General features: G+C 44.3%; 1 protein-coding gene and 1 pseudogene across 2 annotated transcripts; both read right to left on the bottom strand.

Moving 5' to 3' along the window:
• Nucleotides 1-247: 247 nt before the first annotated feature.
• KARS1 (lysyl-tRNA synthetase 1) lies at nt 248-23316 on the bottom strand. 2 transcript variants are annotated; one of them, XM_072636519.1, is made up of 14 exons: nt 22865-23316; nt 11737-11887; nt 10062-10227; nt 8998-9091; nt 8469-8655; nt 8181-8306; nt 7179-7298; nt 2856-3018; nt 2565-2738; nt 2301-2386; nt 1965-2050; nt 1463-1589; nt 817-960; nt 248-506 (listed from the first exon to the last, which is right to left on the bottom strand). In XM_072636519.1, the coding sequence occupies exons 1-14, from the start codon at nt 22924-22926 to the stop codon at nt 408-410; spliced, it is 1785 nt and encodes a 594-aa protein (XP_072492620.1). In that variant the 5' UTR covers nt 22927-23316; the 3' UTR covers nt 248-407. The 2 variants fall into 2 exon arrangements, with proteins under 2 accessions (XP_072492620.1, XP_072492621.1); XM_072636520.1 differs by lacking the exon at nt 22865-23316 and adding an exon at nt 22351-22546.
• On the bottom strand, nt 4835-6072 carry LOC140521473 (E3 ubiquitin-protein ligase RNF126 pseudogene; annotated as a pseudogene).
• Nucleotides 23317-25031: the final 1715 nt, after the last annotated feature.

The following is a 25031-nucleotide window of genomic DNA, read 5'->3' as shown; positions in this document are numbered from 1 at the left end:
GCTACACCCCTTTATTAAAAAAAAAAGGACTTTCTTGGGCTTCTTTGGGCTCCAAAGCCACAGGAGTTCACCTCAAGTTCCCTTTTCCACAGAAACCCTTTTCCAGAGCCTTGCTTAACCCGAGTCCTAATTTACCTTGGCCGAAAAAAAAAAGTTAGAAGCCCATTCCAAAGTAATAGATATAAATGTTAATTTGATTGAACTGCTGGTATTCTAAGACTTAAGAAATAAGTGAAGTAAAGCAGGAAAAGAGAGAAATGGTTTATTTGGTGGTAAGAAGTAGAAAGCACCCCTGGCCGCACTGCCTCAGGCTGGAGACATTCGCAGAACTGAGTTCCTGACACTCATATTGGTTCTGCTGTCCCAGAATCCCTTGTCCACATCAGAAGAGGCTGAACTCCTCTCCTCTAGATGGAGGCAGCAGCCACCGTGCCTTCAGGCAGACCAGCATGTGATGGATTCTCCTTCTTCTCTTCAGGTTTCATGGCAGGAAAGAGAAGGACCTCCTGGAGAAAAAAACATGTAAAGTGAGGCGGGAGGCTCCCTGAGAATGCTCCTGCTGACAGCAGCCCAGGCCCAGCCTCTTTCACCCCACTTTGTCAGTGGGCAGGGGCCTGGTGCACAGATATGGCAAGGAGAAGAAATCAGCCTGCTCCTTTTCCCCTTCAATTCTAACTGTAGGGAACCAACCCCATCACAAAGAGGAAGCACAAGGCTGGCTTCTTTCTATAACTAGAGGCACATAGCATTTGGGTTGGTTTGTTTATGCTTCAAGTTAAACTTGCTTTGGAATCACCATGGCCTGCAGCCATTTACCTTAATGTTGTTTGAGTCTGTAAGAAACATAGTGAGTCTGTCGATGCCCATCCCCCAGCCAGCCGTTGGCGGGAGACCATACTCCAGGGCAGTACAGAAATTGTCATCTATGACCATGGCTTCATCATCACCTGCGGCCTTGGCCTGGAGGAGAGAGAAAGGGACATGAGGACATGCTGAACACCTGTAGTGACTGAATGCCTGGAGTCCAATGACTGGGTGTTTCCTACCCTTTTAGGAAACTTGCAGCAACCAAACAGCATTCTAGATCGAAATCTACAACCTGCAGATGATGCCAGATTCCCTTCTAGAAGAGGATGAAGCAAACTGCATGTGTGGAAGAAAGCCATCTCAGAACAAATGCAAGTTTCTCAGTAAAATAAATCTAGGCCTCACAGAGCCTAAATCTGAGTCTAGCTACATGGATGGTCACCTGCTTCCAGAAGTCTGTCAGGGTCTGTATTTTCAAGTGAGCTTCCCTTTAGAATGGCCTGAGTCCAACTCTCCATTTACAGAGGGTACCAGAGGGACAAGATATGAGCCTGTGTCTTTGGATTCTGTGTATGGTGCTGCACAGAATTTGTTCCATAAACCATTTATTAGACTCTTGCTCGGGTCTTTCCTGCTCACGCCCATTCACCCCTACCTTGGCCTGCTCTTCAAACAGCTGCCGCTGCCGCACAGGGTCATTCAGCTCCGTGTAGGCGTTGCATATTTCCTTCTTCATCACGAAGAGCTCAAAGCGCTCAGTAAGGCCATTCTTGGAGCGATGCCTGCACAATAGAAACCAAAAGACAGTGGTCAGGCAACTGGATACCAGGTGCCTCAGGAATACTAGCGGACAGTTTACTTAAATTCAGAGAATCACAAATCCTGAGAAAGGAGGGATCTCAGGGCTTCTCTAGTTCAGTCCCACTTCTCTCAATTTTCAGATTCAGAGTTTGTCTACTACACCATGATAGGGCAAAGTCCATTAATCATCTAGCAATGGACACTTTTAAGTACTGGGGATAGAAACTTTCAAGATGACAAACCAGAGCTCAAATATTGCAAAGACTAGGTGCTATGCCTCTCAGTAAATCCAGAACACACAGGAAAGAGACACCAAACATTTCTTCCTCTACAGGAGAGCCATGCTGTTATCTTACCACTTGGCCAATGGGCTCATTATCTGTGGGTGGTCACAGATGAAGGTGGGGTTGATGCAGGTCACTTCCAGGAACTCACCTACAAGCTGAACAACAAAGGACACACTGCTAGAGAACAAGTTTGAGTAATGTTTTCCTAGTCCCAATCCTAAATCCCCACTCAAACAATATGCTTCTGAATATCTGGCTCATACTTTTCCCATCTGTCTAACTAGAGTCCTCTGAAGATGTCTGAGCTGGATTCTCCTCACTGTGGGCTGCTATTTTCACAAGGAACAGAAGGAGCCATCCATCTTAGGATGAGAGGGACAGGACCCCAAGGTCATGATCACTTACCTTGTCAAGAAGCCTTGCTGTAGTTCGGGGAGGGGGACACTCCACACCTCTCTCCACACAGATGTCATCAAGAATCTTACGAGTTTCTGTTATCCAAACACACAAAATTAGGGGAGAGCTCCCAAGTGCCTGGGGGAGGAACTGTGTAAAGGACTACAGCAGAACTACAAGGCTTTACAAACCTTAAAGCATTATGTAAAAGTGAGTTATAAGCAATGACAGTTTCTGATGCAATGGCTAAGGTCAAGGGAGAATTATCTTTACCTTCTGTTTCAAAATCACTGGTCTCAGGAAGCTTCATGCCCAGAGCTTTCTCAAGCTCTTCCACCATGCTGATTTTGCGGAAGGGTGGGGTGAAGTCAATATCATAGGCCTGGCCCTCTGGGCCATCTGGGTGATAGGTGACCTTGTAACTTCCTGTAATGTTCTTCACCATTCCTGAGAGAGAAAGCTGCTCCTTAAAGAGGATCTACCAAGATCCCACATGGTCCTTCCCCCTGATATGGTGCATTAAGGCCCAGAGAGCACATGTCAAAGGCATGGTGGAGAGGTTACCTGAAATCATCTTCTCGGTGATCTCCATGAGATCATGGTAATCTGCATATGCCATGTAGAACTCACAGGTTGTGAATTCAGGATTGTGAGTCAAATCAATTCCTTCGTTCCTGAACTGACGTCCAATTTCATAAACCCGGTCAATGCCACCAACTACCAGCATCTAAACACAGAGAAACCAGTCATGATGAAAGCAAGCTTTGATGAGTGTTCCTGCAAAATTTACTGGTAATCCTTAAAAGAAACACAAACTACCAACAACCATGTGAAAAGCTGTTCAACATTGCTGTGTTACCAAAATAAAAACTGAAATAAACCTAAGACACAACAGTGCACCCATTAACACTGGGGAGAGCTGCGTGAACTGACATAGAGCAAGTGAGAAGAATGCAATCGATCCTGTAACAACTTGGAAAAACAAATATACTGAAAGACTTTAAATAGAATCCCAGAGGAGCAAAGATGATGCACAGGACCCACTTATGGACAGAGAGGTGAAGGATTAAATCTACAGAAAGAGATATTTTTTGGAGGTGGCCACTCTGGTTACTTTTGTTTGACTCTGCATATCTGTTATAAAGGCTTCGGGTTGTTCCCCTTGGAGGTGGCAGGGAGAAAAAAATGTAATTTAATTTTAAAACTACCTAAGCTCAAGAGATATACAAGTTTCTTGCATACCTTCCCACATGAACAGTCAGTCTACAAGCATTTATTAAGCACTTACAATGTGGCACGTACTGTGACAAGTGTTGGGGATACAAAGACAGGAAAAGCATGGTCCCTGCCCACAAGGAGATTACATTCTAATGAAGGAGGCAACATGCAAAAAATTGTACATTATCTGTAACGGGTAAATGGAAGGTAATGTCAAAAGAAAGACACAAGGAGAGTGTGTGGCGAGATAGGGGTGGTCCAGTAAAGACCTGCTACAGGAGCTGAAAACTCAGTAGACTCTTTAGGGAACCGAGGAAAGAGTGAGTGTGTGTGCGCCCATACATGAAGCGTGCTAGGCATGGTAGTGGTGGTTGTTGTCCTTTGTCCTTAAAGAGGACCAAAATGACATCACCATGATAAAAGTCAAGTTTCAGTGTGTCCGACTGTGACTGAACAGACCAGTGTGAGCTTGGAATGCTCTACCGCAGATCGTCTGTGTGAACATTTGAGGTGGATACTCCAAATTTGTGCATTCTATGTTTCCTTTGTGCTATCTCAATTCTGCTTTGCTCATAGAGCACAGCACCCTTTTTGATGTGGGCACGCCATGCTGCGTGGTCCTGGGCCAGCGTCTCCCATGTTGCACAGTCAAATCCAAAGTTCTTGAGAGAGACCTTGAGAGTGTCCTAGTATTGCCTCTTCTCATTGCCCCATGCAAGTTCTCCATAAAATCGTCTTTCTGGCAAGCATATGTTTTGCATCAGGTTATATGGTAAGAGGTTATCCCCCAGGAGTTCAGAATGCCTCCATTGTCCATCTCTATAAAGGTATATAGGAAAGATTTCCTGCAACAATCATGGGGGGGTGGTCCTCTCTCTTAGTCACTGCTGGCAAGATTTTTATAAAGACCCTTTCTGTTGTTGGGCATTAGAGGGCAAGGTTGTAAAGACAGACAGGATGATGGAGGACAGGACAGCTGAAGGGGGAGTGGACAGTTCGCATGTTGGATGGCAATGAAACAGCCAGACTCCAACAGACTTCCCACCTGGGAGCATTGTCTATCTTCCCTCTGAGAGGGTTACAAAGGTTAGAGGAGCTGTTGGGGAGAAAGGGGCAAATGAAAAGTATCTCAAATCCACAACCACAGAGATGGCCTAGCCACATCCATCCTTCATTTGAAACAACCTGGTACTTGCTAGGATTCAGACTGATGACACACAGTTAATGTGAGCCAGCACAGGGGTGGCCATCAATGGGCAGGAGAGACAGAGCTTCCCTGGCACCATCAGGTAAGTTGGGGACTGGCAGGTGTGTGTGTGTGTGGGGGGGGGTTGTGAAGGTCTAAAGGCCTTTGGTGCTTCCAAAGCTTGTTAAAAAAAGGAAAGAAAAAAGGGGGTCTTGGGATCTCTCCCACACCTTTCTCCTTTCCCCCATCCTGTCTCCCGAGTTCAGCATGGGTGGGAGAAGATTAACTGCTCCCTCTGACCAGGAAGCAGATGGGCAACGGACAGGGTAGGGTTGGGGGCAAAGGGGAAACAGAGAAGGTCAGGGGTGGTTGATTGGACTGGCTGGTGGTGAGATTCACAAGCTGTTTGTGCCAAACTGGAGGAGGAAGAAAAATTCATTCCTGTTAGTCCTGGAGGGTGTGGGGGGCGGAGAAGGGATTTGTGGCAGTGTTCTGTCTACAGAAGCTTTTCTGATATACTAGCAGATATTGTGCTATTCCAGCCAAGGGACAATGCAGCCATCGTGAAGTAAATGAATGCAAGGTAACTGCTGAACATTCTCACCCAGTGTATAGTCATCTTTGCACACAAGACATTCTAACCCTGAACCTACATGTTCCTCTGTGACTTGTATAGTGGGAAGGGACTTTATTTTCTTTTTATCTGCTGGTAGGGGACCAGTGTTTGCAAAGTGATTAAGAAGCTGGGCAACGATCCCATCCAGGCCATTAACACCCTGTACACAGTCCACTGGATTTGAATGCACGCTCCAAGGGCCCAATCCCAGCTTTGGTACTGTTGCAGGTGCAATAATTCCATTGACCGACTGCTGAATAATCCCTTCTAATGTTGGGATGCCTTCATGCCTGCCTGTAGCACACTGTGCCATGAGGCAGGCCCGTGACTGCTGTGTGCCACAGCAGTGGTGGAACTGGTATTCTCTCTCGCCTGTTCTCCAAGTCTCAGGAATCCTGAGACTGCACCCCAGAGCTAAATGTGGGAAATTCAAAGCTGTCATCAAAAATCCCAAAGGCAAACTGGCCGTAGCCCTGTGGCAAGGTGAATACATGCTGATTCACATTCCCAAATGGTTGTCCGTTCTGATCTGTGGGAGCTGTAGCAGAACTGGACCTATTTTCAGTATTTCTGGTCTTTTCCAGAAGCTGTTCAATAAAACCAGACTCACATCTTGGGCAGATAGAATCTTGAATGAACAACAGTGGCAGAAGTACCATCTGGCCAGCAGCAAAGCCTCCACCATTCTCTACCCACCCCGTCAATCCCAACCTGCTGGCGTCTTGCCAGAGTCCTCCTAGGCTGATCCTTCACCTGGAAGATGGCCACCTACCTGAGAGTCAGCGTGGCTTCAGAAATGGCTGAAGAACAGTTGATATGGTATTTGCTGCCTGACAACTCCAGGGGAAATGCCAGGAGCATTTCATTACAGAGAGGTCTGTACACAGCGTTTGTAGATCTGACCAAGGCCTTTGATACTGTTAGTCATGAGGGCTTATGGAAAATTATGTCAAAAGTTGGTTGCCTGGAGAAGTACATCAGTATTGTACATCAGCTTCATGATGGCGTGCTTGCCTGGGTTCTGGACAGTGGACAACGTTCTCGTGCCTCCCCCCCGCAGTAGCTAAACATGGTACACAACCAGGGAATCAGTGAAAAGGCACAGGTATGAAGGTAAAGAAAAATAGGGAGGTTTTTTGTTGATTGAAAAACAAATTTAATTTAAAAAACAATCAAAGGCACAGGGATGGAGTGTCATTTGTGAAGAATAAATAGCCAAGGCCAGTGGTAGCCAGGTCATAGAGCAGAGTAAACACTGGAGTTCACTGAGTGGAGATGTGAGGGAAGGGAATGACCAAGTGGAGGAAGACTTGCTGCAGGCAGGCTGACCAGCAGGCTACTGCAACCATATAAGCCCAAGGTGACGAGGAAAATAGCAGGGTGGCCACTGAGTGAGTGGAGAGAAGTGGAGAAAGGAGAGAAGCTGTGAAAGGAGAAATGGTTAAGACTTGAAAACAGATTGGATTTGTGGGGTAAGTGCCAAAAGAGGAGCTGAACGGAATGCCCTGGGGAAGATGACGCTGTCTCCAACCATCAGAAGAGAAGAGAGTCTGGGGGGACAGAGGACAAGTTGTGTTTCAGACTTGCTGCAGCAGACAGCTATGACAAAGATGTAGAGGGCCGAGGCTCCCCACTGGGGTGGAGAGCAGAAAGAACCCAAATTCCAGCGAAAGGGGAATGTCTTGGAGGTCATATTTCTAATCCTGAGGATGCTGTTTCCTCATATCCTTCCCTGGGGAATCACTTGTATACCCTTTCTACCTGTTGCCCAGCCAATATGACTTCTTGACTAGCTATCTGTACCTGAAAACCCAGGGATTCCTAGCCCTTGTCTTCTCTAAGGGAAAAAAATTTCTTTTCTTCTGACCTTGTGATAGAGCTCTGGGGCAATTCTCATATACAAGTTCATGTCCAGCTCATTGTGGTAGGTGATGAAGGGCTTGGCAACAGCTCCACCTGGGATGACATTCATCATAGGTGTTTCTATCTAGAGAAAAAAATAATCAGTTAACTCAGAGACAAAATAGATTATGTACATTTATTTCTAATTCTAAGTTAGACTGTTAATCAAATGAGAATCATAGAGACTAAAAATTTGCCTTTGTGCCTGTCACTTTCTATTAAAAAGATCAAAATGTCATTAACATGATACCATGAAGACTTCCTTAATGTTGTGGAAGTGGGTCAAAATCAAGAATACTGCAACATCCCTGGTATTTATCCCTAGGATAGAGAAAACACTGCGAGGTAAAGACCATCCGAACTGGGCTGAGCTTGAGCCATGCATCCATGACCCTTTGCCCAAAGATCCTATTTAAGCCACAAACATCTCCCTCCTTGCCAAGGGGTGGGCTCTTCAGTTTTAGCAAAAGCCCTGATCTACATATAGCAAAATCTCAGGACTGTCTGCTACTTCCTGGGACTTGGAATGGAGGGACCAGGGTGGAGGGATGGTGTGAATCAGTCTAGGACTAAATGCCCTCTAGAGACTGTTAATTCTCTATCAACTTCAAAAAAGCCTATGCCAGCAAAGCAGCCAGGTCTGACCATGGGAATCCCCTGAGTCCAACACCAAGACAGGAATACATAAGAAAAATCAGGCCAGACCCTTTAGCATGTCTACCAGTCACTTCCTCAAGCCAGCATGCCTGCTCCCTGTGTGAATGCCACTCTGGAAAGTCAGGTCCTGTCCTAGTACTTGGGGAATTATGGAAACATGGGGAAATGACGACAGTGGCAGAGAAGGGACTACCTTCAGCTGGAATTGGAGGTTACTGACATACAGCAATCCCCAGGAAGGAATAGGGAACGTGAGAAAAGTACACATTAGGAATGTCTGAATAAATGTTACAAAAGACTCCTTCCTCACCTCCAGGAAGCCCAACTCATCAAGAAAGCTCCTTATGTAGGTAATTATTTTGGAGCGGGTGATGAACTTCTGTCTCACAAAGTCATTCAGAATCAAGTCTAAGTATCGTTGACGATAACGTGTTTCCTTTAAGAAACAAACACAGTAGTTAGCAAGCCAGCACATCCTGAAACAAAATGCAGATGTGAGACCACAGGCCTAAGAACAGAAAATAACCAGAGGTGGTAAAAGAACAAAATAAGCCCTAAAAAGGGCTGGATTCAGAGGGAGGAGGCACCAGGAGCTCACCTTGTCTTTGAGGCCAAAATGAAGGTGAGGCAACATATGAAGACATGGTGACAGGAGTGTAATCTCATGGGGAATGATGCTCAGCTCTCCCTTCTTAGTCTTCCCTGGATTCCCCTGAACCCCAATAATGTCTCCCCGTCGAAGTTTATTATTTACATGAAAAAATTCTTCTTCTGATTTATAATTCCTGAGGGGAAGGGACAATCAATTCAGTACACACTAGCCCAAGTTCAAGATGATCATGTTCTCACCCTGGTCCCTCACTCAAATCCTAAACAAATGTAAGGTGGTTGGTTCCGTGTAGCTCTTTTTAGATTCTCAACCAAGTTGAGGCAGGATCCCGTTCTCATTTCCCTCCCACTATACTTTACTGTTCTTCTCCATTGATACATTCAATAAATTCTACTGGTCTATTGGTTGACGAGCTCTGCTCACCTACTCAGCCTCACCGCACTCTACCTTAGATAAGAGTTGGGAAAACAAGACCACCAGTACCTCTAAATCCCACATGGGAGGGGCCAGCCCATACCTGGAATTGGCCATCACTTGTAGCTTGACTCCCTCTCCTCGAAGATCATAAAAGATGAGTTTCCCCCCAGAAGCCCGTTTTGCATGGATCCGGCCTACGGAGAAAACAAAGCAGAACGAAGAGAACAATTTATATTATACAATAACATCAATACTGTAAAGATAGTCAACTTCAAAAGATTTGATAACTGATCGATACAATAATCAAGGCCAATTCCAAAGCCTGATGATGAAATATGCATTCACCTCCAGATAGAGAGCTATTGGCCTCAGAGGGCAAACAAAAGTGTACATATTTCCTTCTCTTTTTTTTTGACATGGCTAATATGGGAATGTTTTACATGACTACATATGTATTTATAATGGATTTTGTTTTTCTTGCCTTACCAGTGGATGGTGAAAGGGGAAAGAAGAAAGGAGAGAATTCAGAACTGGAAAGACAAGTTTTTTTAAAAAAGAAAAGAGTAAAAGACCTTCACTGGCAAAGTCAGAAGCCATCCTGTGATAATTTAGCATTAATGAATACCCTGCTCACTTGTATCAGGTTGGCCAACAGCAGAGCAAGCCTCCTGCGAGGTCCTAGACACACTTTCTTCTAATGAAACTAAGAATCACAGTAGTTACTTTGATCTAGAAGCAAGAAAATCCCAGTGCTACTGCCCTCAGTTATAGAACACACCCAGTTCAAATGTTTATCTCAACTGATGAGTCCCATGTTTTTCATAAACCTAGAGCCATGAAGGGTTCCCTGGTCTGAATGGCACAGATTACAGCTGCCTTTAGGGGTAATACCCATCCTGCAAATTTCCACCCTTATCTCTGGTCCTGGTTTCTTCATTCACAGATCTTTTCCACACAGCTGGATCTCTCAGGACTACCATCCTTGTTTGTGAAGAGCTAGGATATGGGTATTCCCAAGAGAGATATTCCCTTTCTCCAATTGAACCAAAAGACTGGGAGTATTTTTCTAAAAGAAAAATCCTCTTATTCCCCCAAACCACTACATGGCCCACTGCAGAACTAGAGTTCAGGAGGGGTTATTACCTGACAAGAGAAAACACATACCTGCCACTCTCACGGTGACGTCAGTCAGGTGGTCGCCTGGTTGTAAATGATTGTACTGCTCAATGAAGTGAGTGAGTGAGATGTCCACATGGAACTTGTGCGGGTAGGGATCCTCTCCACTGACTTTCAGCTGCTGGATCGCCTGGCTGCGGATCTTGTAATATTGCTATCATCAAAACACAAAAGCCCAGTGTATCAAGCCTACAAGCACTTTCTTCGGGCCAGGTACTGGCCCAAGCACTGGGGATATAAACAAAGGCAAAGGAGCCTTCCTGTCTCACGGAGCTCCCAGTGTAATGGGGGAGACAACATGTAAACAAAGCTACAGGTGGGATAAACTGGAAAAAAAACCTTAGTAAGAAATCATTGGCTTTAGGGGGACCAGGAAGGCTTCTTGGTGAGATTTTAGCTGAATCTGGAAGGAAGCCAGGGCAGTCAGACGTGAGGAGGAAAAGCATTCCAAGCACAGGGGAAAGGCAGATAAAAGGTATGGAGCGATGAGATGAATTGTCTTGTCAGAGGACCAGTATGTGGAAGGGAGTAAAGTATAAGACCAGAAAGGCAGGAGAGGGTCAAATTATGAAGGACTTTAAAAGCCAAACAAAGGATTTTATATTTGATCCTGGAAATAATGAAAAGCCTCTGAAGTTGACTAAAGGGGGGAGGGAAGGTGACCTGTTTAGACTTGTGCTTTAAGAATATCATCTTATAGCCCAGTGGGGGGCTGAACCTGGTCGAGAGAGACTTGAGGCAGGGAGACAGCCATTAGGCTATTTCAATAGTCCAGGCAGGAGGTAATTTAAGGCCCATATCAAGGTAACTACAGTGTCAGAGGGGAGTAGAGACTACACGGAGAAATACCACAAAAGCAGAACTGACAAACTTGGCAACAGATTGAATGGAGGGTGAGTGGAGGCACAGAGAGAGGAGTTGGGCATGACACCTGGGGTGTGAGCTTGGTAACTGAGAGGATGGTGGTACCCTCAATAGTAACAGGAAAGTCAAGAAGAGAGGAGGGTTTGGGGGAAAGGATTAAAAACACACGACGAAATCACAGGGCAAAGAAGGAAGGGAGGAAGGAAGAAAGGAAAGAAGCCAATTTAACCCAGAAGTTCCTTTTTCCTAAAAGCCCTGGAGGGCAGCTTATGGGCACCAATCTCAAAAAGTCAAAAGAGCATTCCCAACATCCTAAGCTCCTTGCGAAGATCCCTCATGAGCTAGGATCCACAAACTAATCTATGTTGTTCTTCATTTCTATGGTCAAATCCTCCCATCTCCTGACATCTCCATACTTTTACTGTTCATTCTCAAGTATCATTGCCTCTAAAGTACTCAAAAAATTTACTTCGAACAGGTTTTCCCATATATTTGAAGTTTAAGACATTTGTTCAAAAAGTCTATTCACTCTGTTCATGCCTGTCCCAGCTGGCAGTTCATTCTGGTTCACTCACGGACTGTTTGTAACAGGACAAGAGAAAAACTGCTCCAACTGGGAGAAAATTTAAAACTTGAGAGGGGATCACAGTCAAATATATTCAGATGATATTTGTTTAGAATGGTTTAACAAAGCCATTCTGGGACATCACTTGGACCAGACTTGGACATTTGAGAGCACCTGCTCTTTAAGTCTCTCACCATTCTCTATAGCTGATCAAAATTACCAGTCAGAACTCACATTCGGGTCCAGGCTCTCTTCCTCAGCAGACATGCCATCATCAGCAGCGTGATTGGAGGGGGCTTGATTCAGCTGCTTCTCACTGAGCTCTTTATGCTTCGCCTCCTTCTCAGCCATTTTCTTCTCTGCCTTCAAACGTCTCTTCAGCTCACTGGGTAAGAGAATGACAAAATTCAGTATGGCAATTGCCTGAGGAAACCAGTGAGATCTTCTGGCTATAGGTCTACTTCCCAAGGCATCTTAACACTAACTCAGACCTACATCAATCAGCAACTTACTTAACCACTGAGTCTACACCAAACAAGTGTTGGGGGTGGGGCGTTTAGAATATGGCCAAAATAAAATACTTAGCTCTCAGGATCTCACCAAAACCTAACAGGACATCAAGAGAAAATAAATGCAAGGGCTGAGTTTGATGCCCCCAAAAAGAAAATTAATTTTTTCCCTTAGTGATCACCCCCCCCCCCCCCCCCCCGCTCCAAGCCAGTAGTCCCAGAAAGGGAATTTTTTGTACAAAGAGCTGATTAGGGCACACAGCCCAAGAAAATTGTCTCTCTGTCATCATCAGAACAATGAACGGCTCTTAGCCTCTTCTGCTTACCAGGAGCTGTGCCTGCCAATCAGTCTGCCCACAGGGTTGAATCTATCCCTGTCACTGATAAATTCCATAAGATGAAGCTCTTATTTAGGAAGCAATCTAGCTTGAATCATGGGAAAACCACACTGATTTACACGTAAGTCACTCACTCTTCCTTCCCCCATGCCCAAGAAGAGGGCAGATGACCTCTCTTTTATATTTTATCTAGAAAATGGAGGCAGGCTGTCAGAGGTTCCTCTATTTCTCATGTAAGATCACAGCTTCAGAGATGGAAGGAACCTCAGAGACCACCCACCCCAACCCCCTCATTTTACAGATGAGGCAACAGGCTCAGGTCACATAGCTAACAGCTACCAATGCAGGATTTGAACCCAGGTCTTCTGAACTCCACGTGTGGCATTTTAACCTCTGCCTTAGGCTTTTTTGTACTTTACATGTCACCCTCAATTTGGTCCTCTTTTGCTACTTTCTCCTTTACTTGTACTTTTGGTTTCCCCTTTCTTTCTTCTACAGATGAGCAGACTTTCACATAATTTAGATGAGTACAGTCACCTTCAGGAATAATAATATAATTAATATATAATATAAAATACAATCCTTCAGGTAAGATGAAGGATTGCCAGACTACACCTGACCACCTGTCCTTTCACTGGATTCCAAGAACCTTTAGTCCTTTCCGTGTGCCCTGCAACCGTATCCTCCTTTCTCATCTGTCATTTCCTGCAGAGTAGGGATTGTTTGTACCCTCCATGCTTAGCGCAGAGTCAGTGTATTTATATATTTGTTTCTTTCATAGGTGTTCCCCTTCAATCATCACTTCTTTATAATCTCTGAATTCTCTTTATCCAACGGTTCCTTTCAATACCTACAAACAAGCTCAGATTTCCCATCTTTAAAAAAACCCTTTACTTAAAAACAAATAACACCCCCCCCTTTTATTTGACCCTGCAACACTATCAAGCCATCATCTTTATCTGCAAACTCCTAAACAAGCCATTTCTGCTCAGAGCCTCCATGTCCTCATCCAGCTTCTTTTCTCAAACCTTCATGATCTGGGTCCAAATCTACCACTCAGATGAAACTACTGAAAGACTACAAATGATCTCTTTACTGCAAAATCCAGTGTTTTTTGGCCTTTCTGCAGCTTGACACCAGTGACCACTTCTTATCTCGAGATACTTCCTACTACCAGCAGATGCAGACAATCTGACTTCCGATCCCATATTTCAATCGCTCTCTCAGTCTCGTAATCCTTGTCCCACCTCTTCCTGTGGATGTATCCTGAGACTTTATCCTGGGTCATTTTTTTCTCTAGTCTCTAAAGCTCCCATGGATTCAGTGATCACCTCTATGCAAATGATTCCCAGATCTACATATCCAACTCTCATATCTAATTCACTAAACGCCAGCTGGACATTTCAAGCTCAGTAAGTACCAAAAGGAACTCTTCATCTTCCCACAAAAAAAAAAAACAACCTACCATTTTCCCCATCCCTATTTCTGTAGAGAGGGCAATCATCATGGTATCCAGATGGGACCCAAGAGGCTATCTAGACCACTCCCCTCATTTTACACATGAGAACTGAGACCCAGAACCAGGCCACACCGGCAGCGTCTCCAAGCAGCTGGGGTGCCTTCTGTACCACCCCATCACGCTGCCTCAGCTTCTCTCAGACACTTGTAAGTATCTTCTTCCTTTTCAGCTCGCCCCCTAAAGCCAGTGAATTCTCAAGTCTCAAGTTCTGCTGCCTTGGCTCTCCTAATCTTGCAAACTTCACCACTGCCCTGGCTCAGGCTTCATTATCTTTCATTGGACTATGGGAACAGCTTCCTACCTGATCTCCCTTGCCTCCAGTCTCTCCCATGGGCAAATGGACATCCCTTAATCCCAGTTCTGTCCATGTCAATCTCCTGATCAAGAAGCTGCCATGGCTCCCTACTTCCTCTAAAATAGTGCACACATTGCTGCCTCTAGTGCTGAAAAGCTATTGCCATCTAGTTCCATCTGTCTCCCCAGACTAACTTCAGCACATGCTCTCCCTGTTCTAGTTCAATGGGGGCACTCCCTGTACTGTGTCTGGGGCCTCTGCAGGACTTGCTGCCATAACTACTTCTCTACTGCTGCCTCAGAGAAGCCTTTGCAGCTGCCTCCTGCAGGAGGCATTTCCTCGACTCATGCTGCTGGTGCTTTCCCCCAAAATGATTATGTTTCCTCTTTATTTATTGTATACAGGCTTACTGACATGTGTGGGTTTTCCCTCAGCAGAACGTAAGCTCCTTAGTTTTTATCCTGTTTATTACAGGCACCCAATAAATGCTTACAGAATTAAACTTTAAGGAAAAGTAAAAATGTCTTTGCAACATGTCATGCTGACTTGATGTACTTAAGAGAGGTCTGAAGGTGTGTTGTTGTTTTTTATTAAATAAGTGAGAGAACCCCATTCAAGGATCTTCTGGTATAATCTCTTCCAGGTAAGCCCACTGAGGCCTAAAGGGACAGAAGTGACCAGCCCAATATAAGAGAGCTCATGAAGGGCAGGACCAGCACTTCTCTGCACTCCAAGCCCAGCCCTCATTTTTACTGCCATAAAGCCATCCTTTGCCTTTGCTTAACAACTTCCAAGACGGCCATTATATGAATACAAATGATTGGCTTTCCTGGCAGTCCATTTCATACTGCTGCTCAGTGTTCCTTGGAGACTTCCACTATTGTTCAGCAAGAGGACTGGAAACCAAAGGACTGCTCAGCAGGATCCACTGCGCCTGCTTGGTCAGTGGGGTACTGTGCTAAGTGCTAGAGACAGACCCCCATGCTACCTCCCCCTATAAAGTCCTGCCCTTAAGGAGCCTACAGTCCAGTAAGGAAAACTTGTAAATAACAAGGGGTATGCAAGATATGGGCAGACCAGTGGGAGGTCTTCTCTGAGGGGAAAGACTGGGAAAGGCCTCTTGCTGAAGCTGGTATTCAATCTAAGGCTTGAATAAAGACAGGGTCACTAAGAAGCAAGAAAAAACTGAAGAATTTCAAGGGAAATGATGAAAAAAAGTGGGAATAAAGAGGGCCTAGCAGCAGCACTAGATTGAAACTGCAGTATGAAACAGGAATGCTCAAAACTAGTTAGTTCTGCCATCCTGTTTTTCTGCTGGATTTCCTATATGGAAATGCCCCTTTTAGTTGGTGTTTCTGAAGTTCAGAATAAAAAAACTTAAAAGCTATTTGGTATTCAGTTAAAAAGAGATATCAATCAGTGAAACAAATTAAGTACACAACATACCAAACACAATAAATCTAGTAGCTTAGTGGTTGATAAAACTCAAAGACCTCAAATACTGAGGTAAAGTCTTAGTCTTGGACAAAAACTAATGGGAAAACTGGAAAGCAGCTTGGCCCAAATTAGGTACAGAGCAACATCTGAGACTGTATGCCAAGATAAACTCCAAATGGAGCTTTATTTAGTTAACTGCTCATTTACCTTAGTGGGGGAGTAAGATGGCAGAGAGGAAAAATAATTGATAGTTGAAAAAAAAAATTTTTTTAGAGGTAGATCAGTGGAATAGACTAGGTACATGACACACAACAGCAAATACGGTGGTATAGTGTTTGATAATCCCAAATACTATAACTAATGGGGTCAAGACTCACTATTTTACAAAAACTGTTAGAAAACCTGGAAAGCAGTCAGGCAGAAATTAGGTGTGGATTAACAAACTGGCTTTTCGGACATCCCGTATCAGGGATAGATTCAATTTATAAGAACAAGAGTCATTTCCCAATCCAATGTGACACAGTACACCAAGAGAAGCTCAAAAGGCTCCATGACTTAGACATAAAGAGTTACACTTCTAAAGGAAAAAGGAAGTTAGAGGAACAAAGAAGAATGCATCTTCACAACTATGGAAATGTAGGGGAAGAGTTCAAGCATGACCAATCAAGGGACACTGAGGATCAAAGAAATTAAAACAGATAATTTTAATTACATAAAATTTACAAGTTTTTGAACAAACAAAACCAATGTAGTTAAGATTAGAAGGACAGCTGGGGGGAAAAATCATTGCAGCAAGTTTCTCTGATAAAGGTCCTGTATCCAAGACATACAGAATGTCCCAAAAATCTTGATAAGGCTTAAAGCTGCACTAAGACACCCCATATGAGGAACATTCAAATTTATAAAAACAAGAGCCATTCCCCAATAGGCAGTCAAAGGATGAGAACAGGAAGTTTTCAGAGGAAGAAATTGAAGCTACCAATCAACACATGAAAAAATGCTCCAAAACATTTAATAATTAGAGAAATGTAAATGAAAGCAATTGGGACATTTGGCCATCAGATTGGCCAAGGTGACACTACAGGAAAATGACAGTTGTCAGAAGGGTCCCAACTGTAATCCCAGAGCCCTGAATTTGGTTCAGCTATTCTGGAAAGCTATGTGATACTTTGCCCCAAAGTCAGAGCAGAAGGAAAAATTATGAGCAAGCACCTTGGTGCTCTGGGGGTTGGTGGCTGAAGAGCACGCCTGGGTTCTACCTTCTAGGCTAAAACCACTCCAGAGTGTGGGAGAGGCTTTGGGAGAAAATCAATTGTTCAGTATCCAAGACAGATGAATTAAAAAGCTGTCACTCATCACTAAGGGAAGTTAATTCTGGAAGTTGCCCAGTTTTATACAAGACAAGTCATTTAACCTGTTTGCCTCAGCTACCTGAACTGTAAAATGGGGATAACAACTGAATATATCTCCCAGGGTTGTTGCGAGGATCAAATGAGATTACAATTGTAAAGCACTTAGCATGGTGGCTGGCACATGGAAGGCATTTATAAATGTTTGTTTCCTTCCCTCTTTCCTGTGCATAAATGCCCTTTGATGCAGCAGGACCACTACTGGGTTTATATTCCAAAAGGATCAAAGAAAAAGGAAAAGGACTTGTATGTACAAAAACAGTGGACCAAAGATGTTTTGTCTACAGTGCAATAAAGGAAAAAGACACTACCTGCCTCTGTCAGAAAAGAATTGCCCCAGTGAAAGAGGAGGGACACAAAGCCACACAACCACAACTTCTCTGTCCCCATTCTTCTCAACAGGTGTGGCACCCAGGCCCCTTTAATGAACTATCAAATTTATGGCAAAATACCCTAGCACTATTGCTTACCACCCACCACTAAAAGAAACCAGAAGTTGGATCAGGAGGGACAGCCTAACAACATCTAAATGAACAGGACCTTCCCGATGTCAAGAGAAGGTTCTTACTGCCCCATGTGCCCCAGGAGATTCCTAATTAACAAATGAGTCTTCTGTGCTAACTATTTTGATCCATTTGGGATCCTAAATTCAGTAAATCATTCCAGCACAGAGCAGTCAGGTAATAATAGTTCAATAACAAAGCTCAAGATGAGAAATTCTGAGTAACTGACCCCCCCCCCCCCCCAATCATATGGCAAAGAAGTCCTATAAATTTTTGAAGTCCTATAAATTGCTGCTTGTTCTGTGATGTGAAATCTCTTAGAGAGAAAAAGGCAAGGTGGAGAGAAGTGAGAAATGAACATTTTTTCATTTTCATTATCAATTTCACTGTTTACCACAACTGAGGTTAAACTAAAAGCCTTACTTAATGTGGTGGGAGCGTTCCTCCGGATCTTCAGTCATGAAATGAAATGAAAAAGCATTAATTTATTAAGAGCTTACTATGGGCCAAGTATGGAGCTATGTATGGGGAAATAAAGGACAATCCCTTTCTCAAGGAGCTGACAGTAGAGATTATGGAAAGGCCCTTGAGGGGGTTGCTGACAAGGTGCATCAGCCCTCAGCAAGTAACTGTGGCTATTCACCCTCACCATTGCCCTCTGGGTGACCCACAATGAATTCTTCAGAAAACTTGGTATTCATAAACCCCAGCCACATATATCACTGAAAGAATACTTATGTTTAAAAGATGGACTTTCTTTCAGGGAGAAGGGAGGCCAAAAGTATTTAAAAGCACTGCTTCCTCTTATTCAATTTTAGACCCTGTTTACTGAGTATCTACAGTACCTTTGCAAGAGACAAAGACTGCTGAATCAACTCTCTATGGGCTGACCATTTAATTCCCCGTCTGGACAGTAGGCATCCTTTCCCCAGGGGATTTTCCTAGGTGCAGTGTTAGGCTGAATTCTTTTGAGTAATTATGGATTTCCTTTTAGAGATGACAATGTTCCTGTGTTTGATACAGTCAGAGCAGTATCAGCCAATGAAGCATCTAAGGGACTTCTTCATCTACACAGAATCTTTTCCCCAATCTGATACAGCACATACTCCCCGACAGATACCTTTGGATAATGTAATCTCCCTATTTTAGGGGAGTTTAGAGAGATTTTGATATTAATTACATTAAAATCAAATTAAAGAGTGCCAACAAGTAATGTTATCTCTCTTGTATCTTTCAAGGAATCTTCTAAGATTCTGAAATACACATAGGTGACACCCTGCTGGAGAAAAACTTTGAAAGTGACCTTTTTCTTGGACAGACTAAAATGCTTTTTGTAACCAAACACTAAGTGCAGTAGAGAATCTTGTGTTCTTCAGACTTTTGGTCAATTATGCAACTATAAAAATGCAGTCCAGTGCCAGGATAATGTTTATGAAAAGTCCCACAGAGCCCCTCTTATCTTCACCAAGGACACCCTTGATGTATGCGTGTGGATTACTCTCATCAAGATTTTGTAGAGTTTTGGGTTAGAGCTAGGAGAGACATTAGATATCACTGAATCCAACCCCTCCATTTTGCAAATGATGAAACTGAAGCCCAGAAAGGTTAAGTCACCCAGCTATTCAGTGACAGGAATGATATTTGAACTCTGTTCCTCCAAGTTCAAATCCACTGTTCTTTTCCTCTTTACCACACACTACCTCCCTATGAAGAAGCAGACTTTGTGAATCAGTATTTCCTGATACTTAGTCCTTTTTCTGGTATAATAAAGTTTAATATTCTTTCTGAATAGCTGGTATTCTCCCCTCATTCAATTAGCTCCAGAATTTATCCCGACCTGCTCTCAAAAGTGTGTGGATCACAGCACAGAGGTGCCAATCATTTTCCCTTAGGCTATTTCTACTTCCTTTTAGAGCAGTTAATCAGTGCAGGGAACACAAAAAAAAGCAGAACTAGCTCCAGCCTCCAAGGAGGACACATTCTAATGGGGGAGGACCAGAGAGAAGTAACCAGGTCCACCTAAGACTGACCCAAAGAGAGGACATGCAAGGCAGTGGGGAGAGGCCTCTTCTCCAGCTGGAGGAACAGTGAGTCTTAAAGCTATCAGTGAAATCTAAGAGGGAAGGGGATAGAGATCACCAGCACAGAATAGCAGGTTGGGGCCATGCTGATGGAGAAGACAGTCTGTCATCAAAATGTTCACAGAGGTTATCCACTTTTGGTCTCTTCTGTCTTTAGTTTTCTCCTTAAACAACCTTAGATGACCTACCTGACTTTTCCTTTCCTGCTACTCACACCTCTGTAAGATCTGGCAAACGAGCTCATATTCTGAATGGGTGCTGCCCTCTTTCTCCCACCTAACAGAGGCAGAGAGGGAGACACAGGCCTGACTGAGGGCCTCTATGGGTTGCCTGGACAAAGAATTCATTCTGTAAGAGCAGAGGCAACTCCTGCCTCCTGGTCAGTGCTCAGTTGACTGTTGAGCCCTGAGATATCTGACAATCTGTGGCTACCAGGCCCAGAGATGAAGCTCTTCCAGCATCAGTTTGCCTTCCACTAGTACTGCCACCCAAGATGGACACTGTGGAGGGATGTTGGTATTAAAATGTTTATAGGATACAATTTAAGAATAATCCCTGCTCTCAGTGACTGGATTATCTAGTAGGAAGAGAAAAAGGCCCATATCAGATTGATGTGCATTATAAAATCCACTAGGTTTTAAATACTAATAGTAAGTATAGGCTTAATGGCCCTGGCTCTATGACTTCCTTGGTATGATGTGGAACCTACCTCCACCAATGCCAGTGATACCTCATCTACACATGACAGACATCTGTGTCTGGGTTGGACAAGATGGCCACCGAGGTCTCCTCCAGTTTTTAGAGTTACCCAGGCCACTGAGAGGGTGTCCAAGAGGGATGGATGTGTAAGAGGCAGAACTTGAATCTTAATACATTTCCTTTCCTACTCCTTCCATCTTCTGGCTTTGAGATCTGACTCCTGCCTGATGACACAGCTTTCCAGGACTAGCTGAGGAGAAGTTGGAGTACTCTTTGCTCCCCAATGTCACTTCCAGGGTCTCTCCTTCCCACCATCACTAAATAATCTGTCCTCTGAAGGCCACACAATCCATATTTTGACTGAGTGGAAAATATGGATTATATGGTAGAGCAATTCTTTTTACATACTTCTCTAACTCACTATCTCACTCTCCACAAGGCCTCTTCCAAACGTTTTCCATCCCTTCTGAAATCTTTAGTGGCTTCTACTCCTCTCGCCTTCTCAACTGATAACCTTGCCTCATATTTTACTGAAAAATTTGAAGTCATTTGGAGAGCTCCCTCTTCTTCAGCTGATACCATTCAGATTCCATCTATCACCATCTCCTCCTTCACCCATCTCACACCAAGAAGGCCCTACTCCTTGCCGAGGCTAACCCCTCTACATGCGTAAATGATATGTTGTGTCTCCTCCAATATATTACCCCATCATTCTCTCACTCATCTTTAATGTCTCCCTACTATCTACAAACATACCCATCTCTCCCTCAACTTCAAAAAAATCCTCACTTGATATGCCTATCCTGAGTAGTTATCATCCTTTATGTCTTTTGTTCTTTGTGGCTAAATTCCTTGAAAAGGCCATATACAAATAGGTGACTCAGTCTCTACAGTCTGCTTCTAATGTCATCACTCAACTGAGCATGCTCTCTCTAAAGTCACCAACGACCCTTATTTGCCAAATCCAGCGGCCCTTCCTCAATCTTTTCTTTCTGCCCTCTGTGAAGTCTCTGACACTGCTGATCACCCTCCGCTCGATACTCTCTGCTCTCAAGGCTTTTGGAACATCACTCTCCTGGTTCTCTTCCTACCTATCTGATTAATGCTCAGTCTCCTTTGCTAGATCTGTATTCAAGTTATCCCCATTAAAGGCAGGGTTCCTTAAGGCTCTGTCCTGGGCCCTTAAAGTACATGAAAGAGAAAGTTATGCAATAAGATGAAAAGATAGGGAGGGGTCAGGTTATAAAAGCACTGAATGCTCCCTCTATACTACTTCACTTGGTGATCTCACCAGCTCCCATGAATTAAATTATCTCATTGTCAGTGATTCTAAAACCTAATTATCCGGCCCTAACTTCTCTTAACCTCTAGTCTCCTATCTTCAACTGCCTGACATCGTGAACTTCGTGTTCTCTTAAAACTCAACATGTTCATTGTCTTCTGCCTTTCTAAAATCCCTAGCTTAGCAGTGCTTGGAACACAGTAGGTATTTAATAAATGCCTATGACTGACTATCCATACTCAAACTGCTAGTATACCTGAGAGAGAAGCTCTTTAAAGAAAAATCTAAGTGCTCAACAGGATAGAAAAAAGTTAGCCAAAGCTCTGTATATGAGCTCAGTAGGTACACTAATGCAAAGACACACATACAGAGGAAGACCTATATTTTCTCCAGCTTAATAATCACTGCGGGGCTTTGTATTTTAGTCTCAAACCACAGAAAACTGAAAATAGCATCTGAGATGTGAGTGTAAACTTTTTTTACATTTATGGATCAAATGAAAGCCTGTCTGGTAAGCAACAACACCCTCCTTCGTCCCAACCAGTATTAAATACAACTAGGTAATTTTTGGAAAGCAGTCTAGAACAACCTAGAACCTAGAACAACCTAGGATTCAGCCTGCTTTCGGAAAATCCTTGAGGAAAAAATTCAAAACTTCTATGAGGGGCAGCTTGGTGATTTCACCGACTCAGCAAAGATTTATTACTAAATTAAACAGCCCCGTCTTCAAGGAGCTTACAACGTGTAAATATACATAAAAGAAGTATCTTAAGTACCGAGTTCAAATCCTGCTCCGGACACTTCCTAGCTGTTGACTCTGCCTCAGTTTCCCCACTTTGTAAAACAAGGATAAAAACAGCATCAACCTCGTTAGGCTGTAAAGAGGATAAAAATAAATAACGCGTAATGCACTTGGCCAAGTCTCGCTCCTTTCCGGGCTGGGGTGGGGCAGGAAGGACGAGGGCGAAGTACAGCCTCTCCCACGACCGCAGGTCCTCGCCCCTTTAAGCCGGACTGAGGCCGGACGAGGGCGCGCGGTAGAGGCGGGAAAGGAGCTCCCCCCCCCCCCCCCCCCCGCCCCAAACCGAAACCTCTAGCCTCAAGCGGCCCCGGTGCATGCTGGGGCTTGTAGTTTCCAGCAGCGAAGGCGGCTTCTTCGAAGCACGTCAGCGCCCACGAAAGCCGCCGGAACTCTCGAGGCACAACCTCCTCCCCGGGGAGGCCCCAGGGGTTCTCCGCCCCGGACTCCACGGCCTCTCCGAACCCCGGCCCTCTCGCAGAAACGCTTACTTTTTGCTCAGTTTCGTCTCGGTGCCGTCCTCGGTCACCACCGCTGCCTGCACCGCCGCCATCTTCCCCTGAGAACCCAACCTGAAAGGGACAAGGGCTCCGACAGGAATTTCCGGGTCAAACACGCCTGTATCCGGAAGGAGACGGGGCTTCCACCGAGTCTGCGCACTGTGAACCTCGTTTTCCTTGAGGAAGTTGAGAGCTGCCTCTCTAAGAGTTGCTTGTGTTTCTCCCTTTCAGCCAGCCTCTCCCCTAACCCGGGAGGGAGAGGAACCACTAGGAGGTTTCCTTGAGGGCGGGGATATAGGCACTCCTTCCCCGCTACACTTCCCCCAGCCCCCGCTGGGGGCGCATGTGCACAAGGTGCTTTTTTTCCAGCTAAGGGTAGGTCAATGCAGGCACGGCGCTCGTGCTCGAGCTCGTGGGCGCGCGGAGGCGTCTCCTTCCAAAGGGGCGGGGGATTGAGCAAGGAGGTTTGAATTTCGAGCCGCTGCTGGGTGAGCGCAGGCGCACTACGGGCTTTTTCAGCACCGGGGTGCTGGAGAGCGGCGGTGGGAGGGGGATGAGAAGGCAGCATGCTCGCGCATGCGCGGAGGTAGCCCCGCCCCCATCAGATTTCCAACCAGATGAAACAACCAATTGGGCGTCTACTTAGTGTAGGACGCTTGTATAGGTACTCAGCATGCAAAAATGTACAAATAGTGGTACAATTCATTCCTTGATGAGCATAGACTCTAATGAAGTACCATATCTCCACCTTGTTCAGTCATCTTCAGTCTTGTCTGACTTTTCCTGAGCCCCTTTGGGGTTTTCTTGGCAGACACGCTGGGGTGGTTTGTCATTTCTTTTGGCTCATTTTACAGATGAGGAAACTGAGGCAAACAGGGGGAAGTAACTTGCCCAAGGTCACACAGTTAGTGTCTGAGTCCCCTGTTGAACTCCTGTCCTCCTGAGTCTAGCACAAGTGCCCTATCTACTGCTTAAGTGGTTTTAAATTATTAAAGCTTAAAATGTTACTAAGGCTTTTGGGACATCCAATATTTTAACTGTAGCTATTATATGAAGAACAAGGCTGTGTATTGTCATCTTATTTATTTAACTTATATACAGAGTACATCACGTGAAATGCCAGGCTAGATGAATCAAAAGCTAGAATTAAAGTTGCCAATAGAAATATTAACAATCTCAGATAAGTATATGATACCGTTCTGATAGCAAAAGTAAATAAGAATCAGGAAATCTTTTGATGAATCTGAAAGCTAACTTAAAGCTTAACATAAAAAAAAAAACCACCTAAGATCTTGGCAACTAATCCTATCACTTCCTGGCAAGTAGTGGGAGAAGGAATGGCAGCAATGTCAGATTTCATACTTGTGGGATCAAAGATCATTGCAGATGTCAGTTGCAGCCATGAAATTCGAACAATTTAGATAATCATCTAGTAGCATTGCAGTGACCTTTCCAACAAAACCCACTCAACATGTCCAGAACTGAACTTAATTTCTTTCCCCCAAAATTCTCCCCTCTTCCCAGCTTTCCCATTGCTGTTGAGAATACCTATCATCCTCCCAGTCACTTAGGCTTACAATTTAGGTGTTGTATCATTTGCTCACTTTCACTCCCTGTATCCAATCAGTTGACAACTTGGTCATTCAATAAGTATTTATTAAGCACTTACTATGTGTCTAGTAATGTGTGAAGTGCTGGGTATACAAAGAAAAGCAAAAGTTCTTTTCCTCAGGGAACTCACAAGCAAACAAGTACAGATGAACAGAGGGAAAGCACTGGAATTGAGAGGAATTGGGAAACGTTTCCTGTAGAAGGTGGGATTTTAGCTGGGACCTGAAGGAAGCTGGGGAAATCAAAAGGTGGGAAGGGAATAAGTGTTTAAGTTTTGTTGTTCAGTTGTGTCCCCATGGACCATCACAGTACACCGGCCCTTCTGTGCTCCACTATTCTCAAAGTCTGTCCAAATTCACATTCATCGCTTCCGTGACACTGTTGATCCATCTTACCTTCTGTCATCCCCTTCTCCTTTTGCCTTCAATCTTTCCCAACATCAGGGTCTTTTCCAATGAATCCCATCTTCTCATTATATGGCCAGGGGATTTAAGCTTCAGCTTTAGTATTTGACCTTCCAGTGAACAGTCTGAGTTAATGTCTAAGT

Source organism: Notamacropus eugenii, chromosome 1, assembly GCF_028372415.1.
Source record: "Notamacropus eugenii isolate mMacEug1 chromosome 1, mMacEug1.pri_v2, whole genome shotgun sequence".
In the NCBI taxonomy this organism is placed as follows: Eukaryota; Metazoa; Chordata; class Mammalia; order Diprotodontia; family Macropodidae; genus Notamacropus; species Notamacropus eugenii.
This window is presented reverse-complemented; position numbering and strand designations above follow the sequence as displayed.

What these genes read in the sequence shown, in the direction of transcription:
- KARS1 (XM_072636519.1), bottom strand. Translation starts at nt 22,926, where the DNA reads ATGGCGGCGGTGCAGGCAGCGGTGGTGACCGAGGACGGCACCGAGACG. An exon ending in CAAGTGATGGCCAATTCCAG is followed by an intron (nt 8,656 to 8,997) that starts GTATGGGCTGGC and finishes CCTTCCCCTCAG; the next exon opens with GAATTATAAATCAGAAGAAG. An exon ending in ATGAGCCCATTGGCCAAGTG is followed by an intron (nt 1,590 to 1,964) that starts GTAAGATAACAG and finishes TCTATTGTGCAG; the next exon opens with GCATCGCTCCAAGAATGGCC.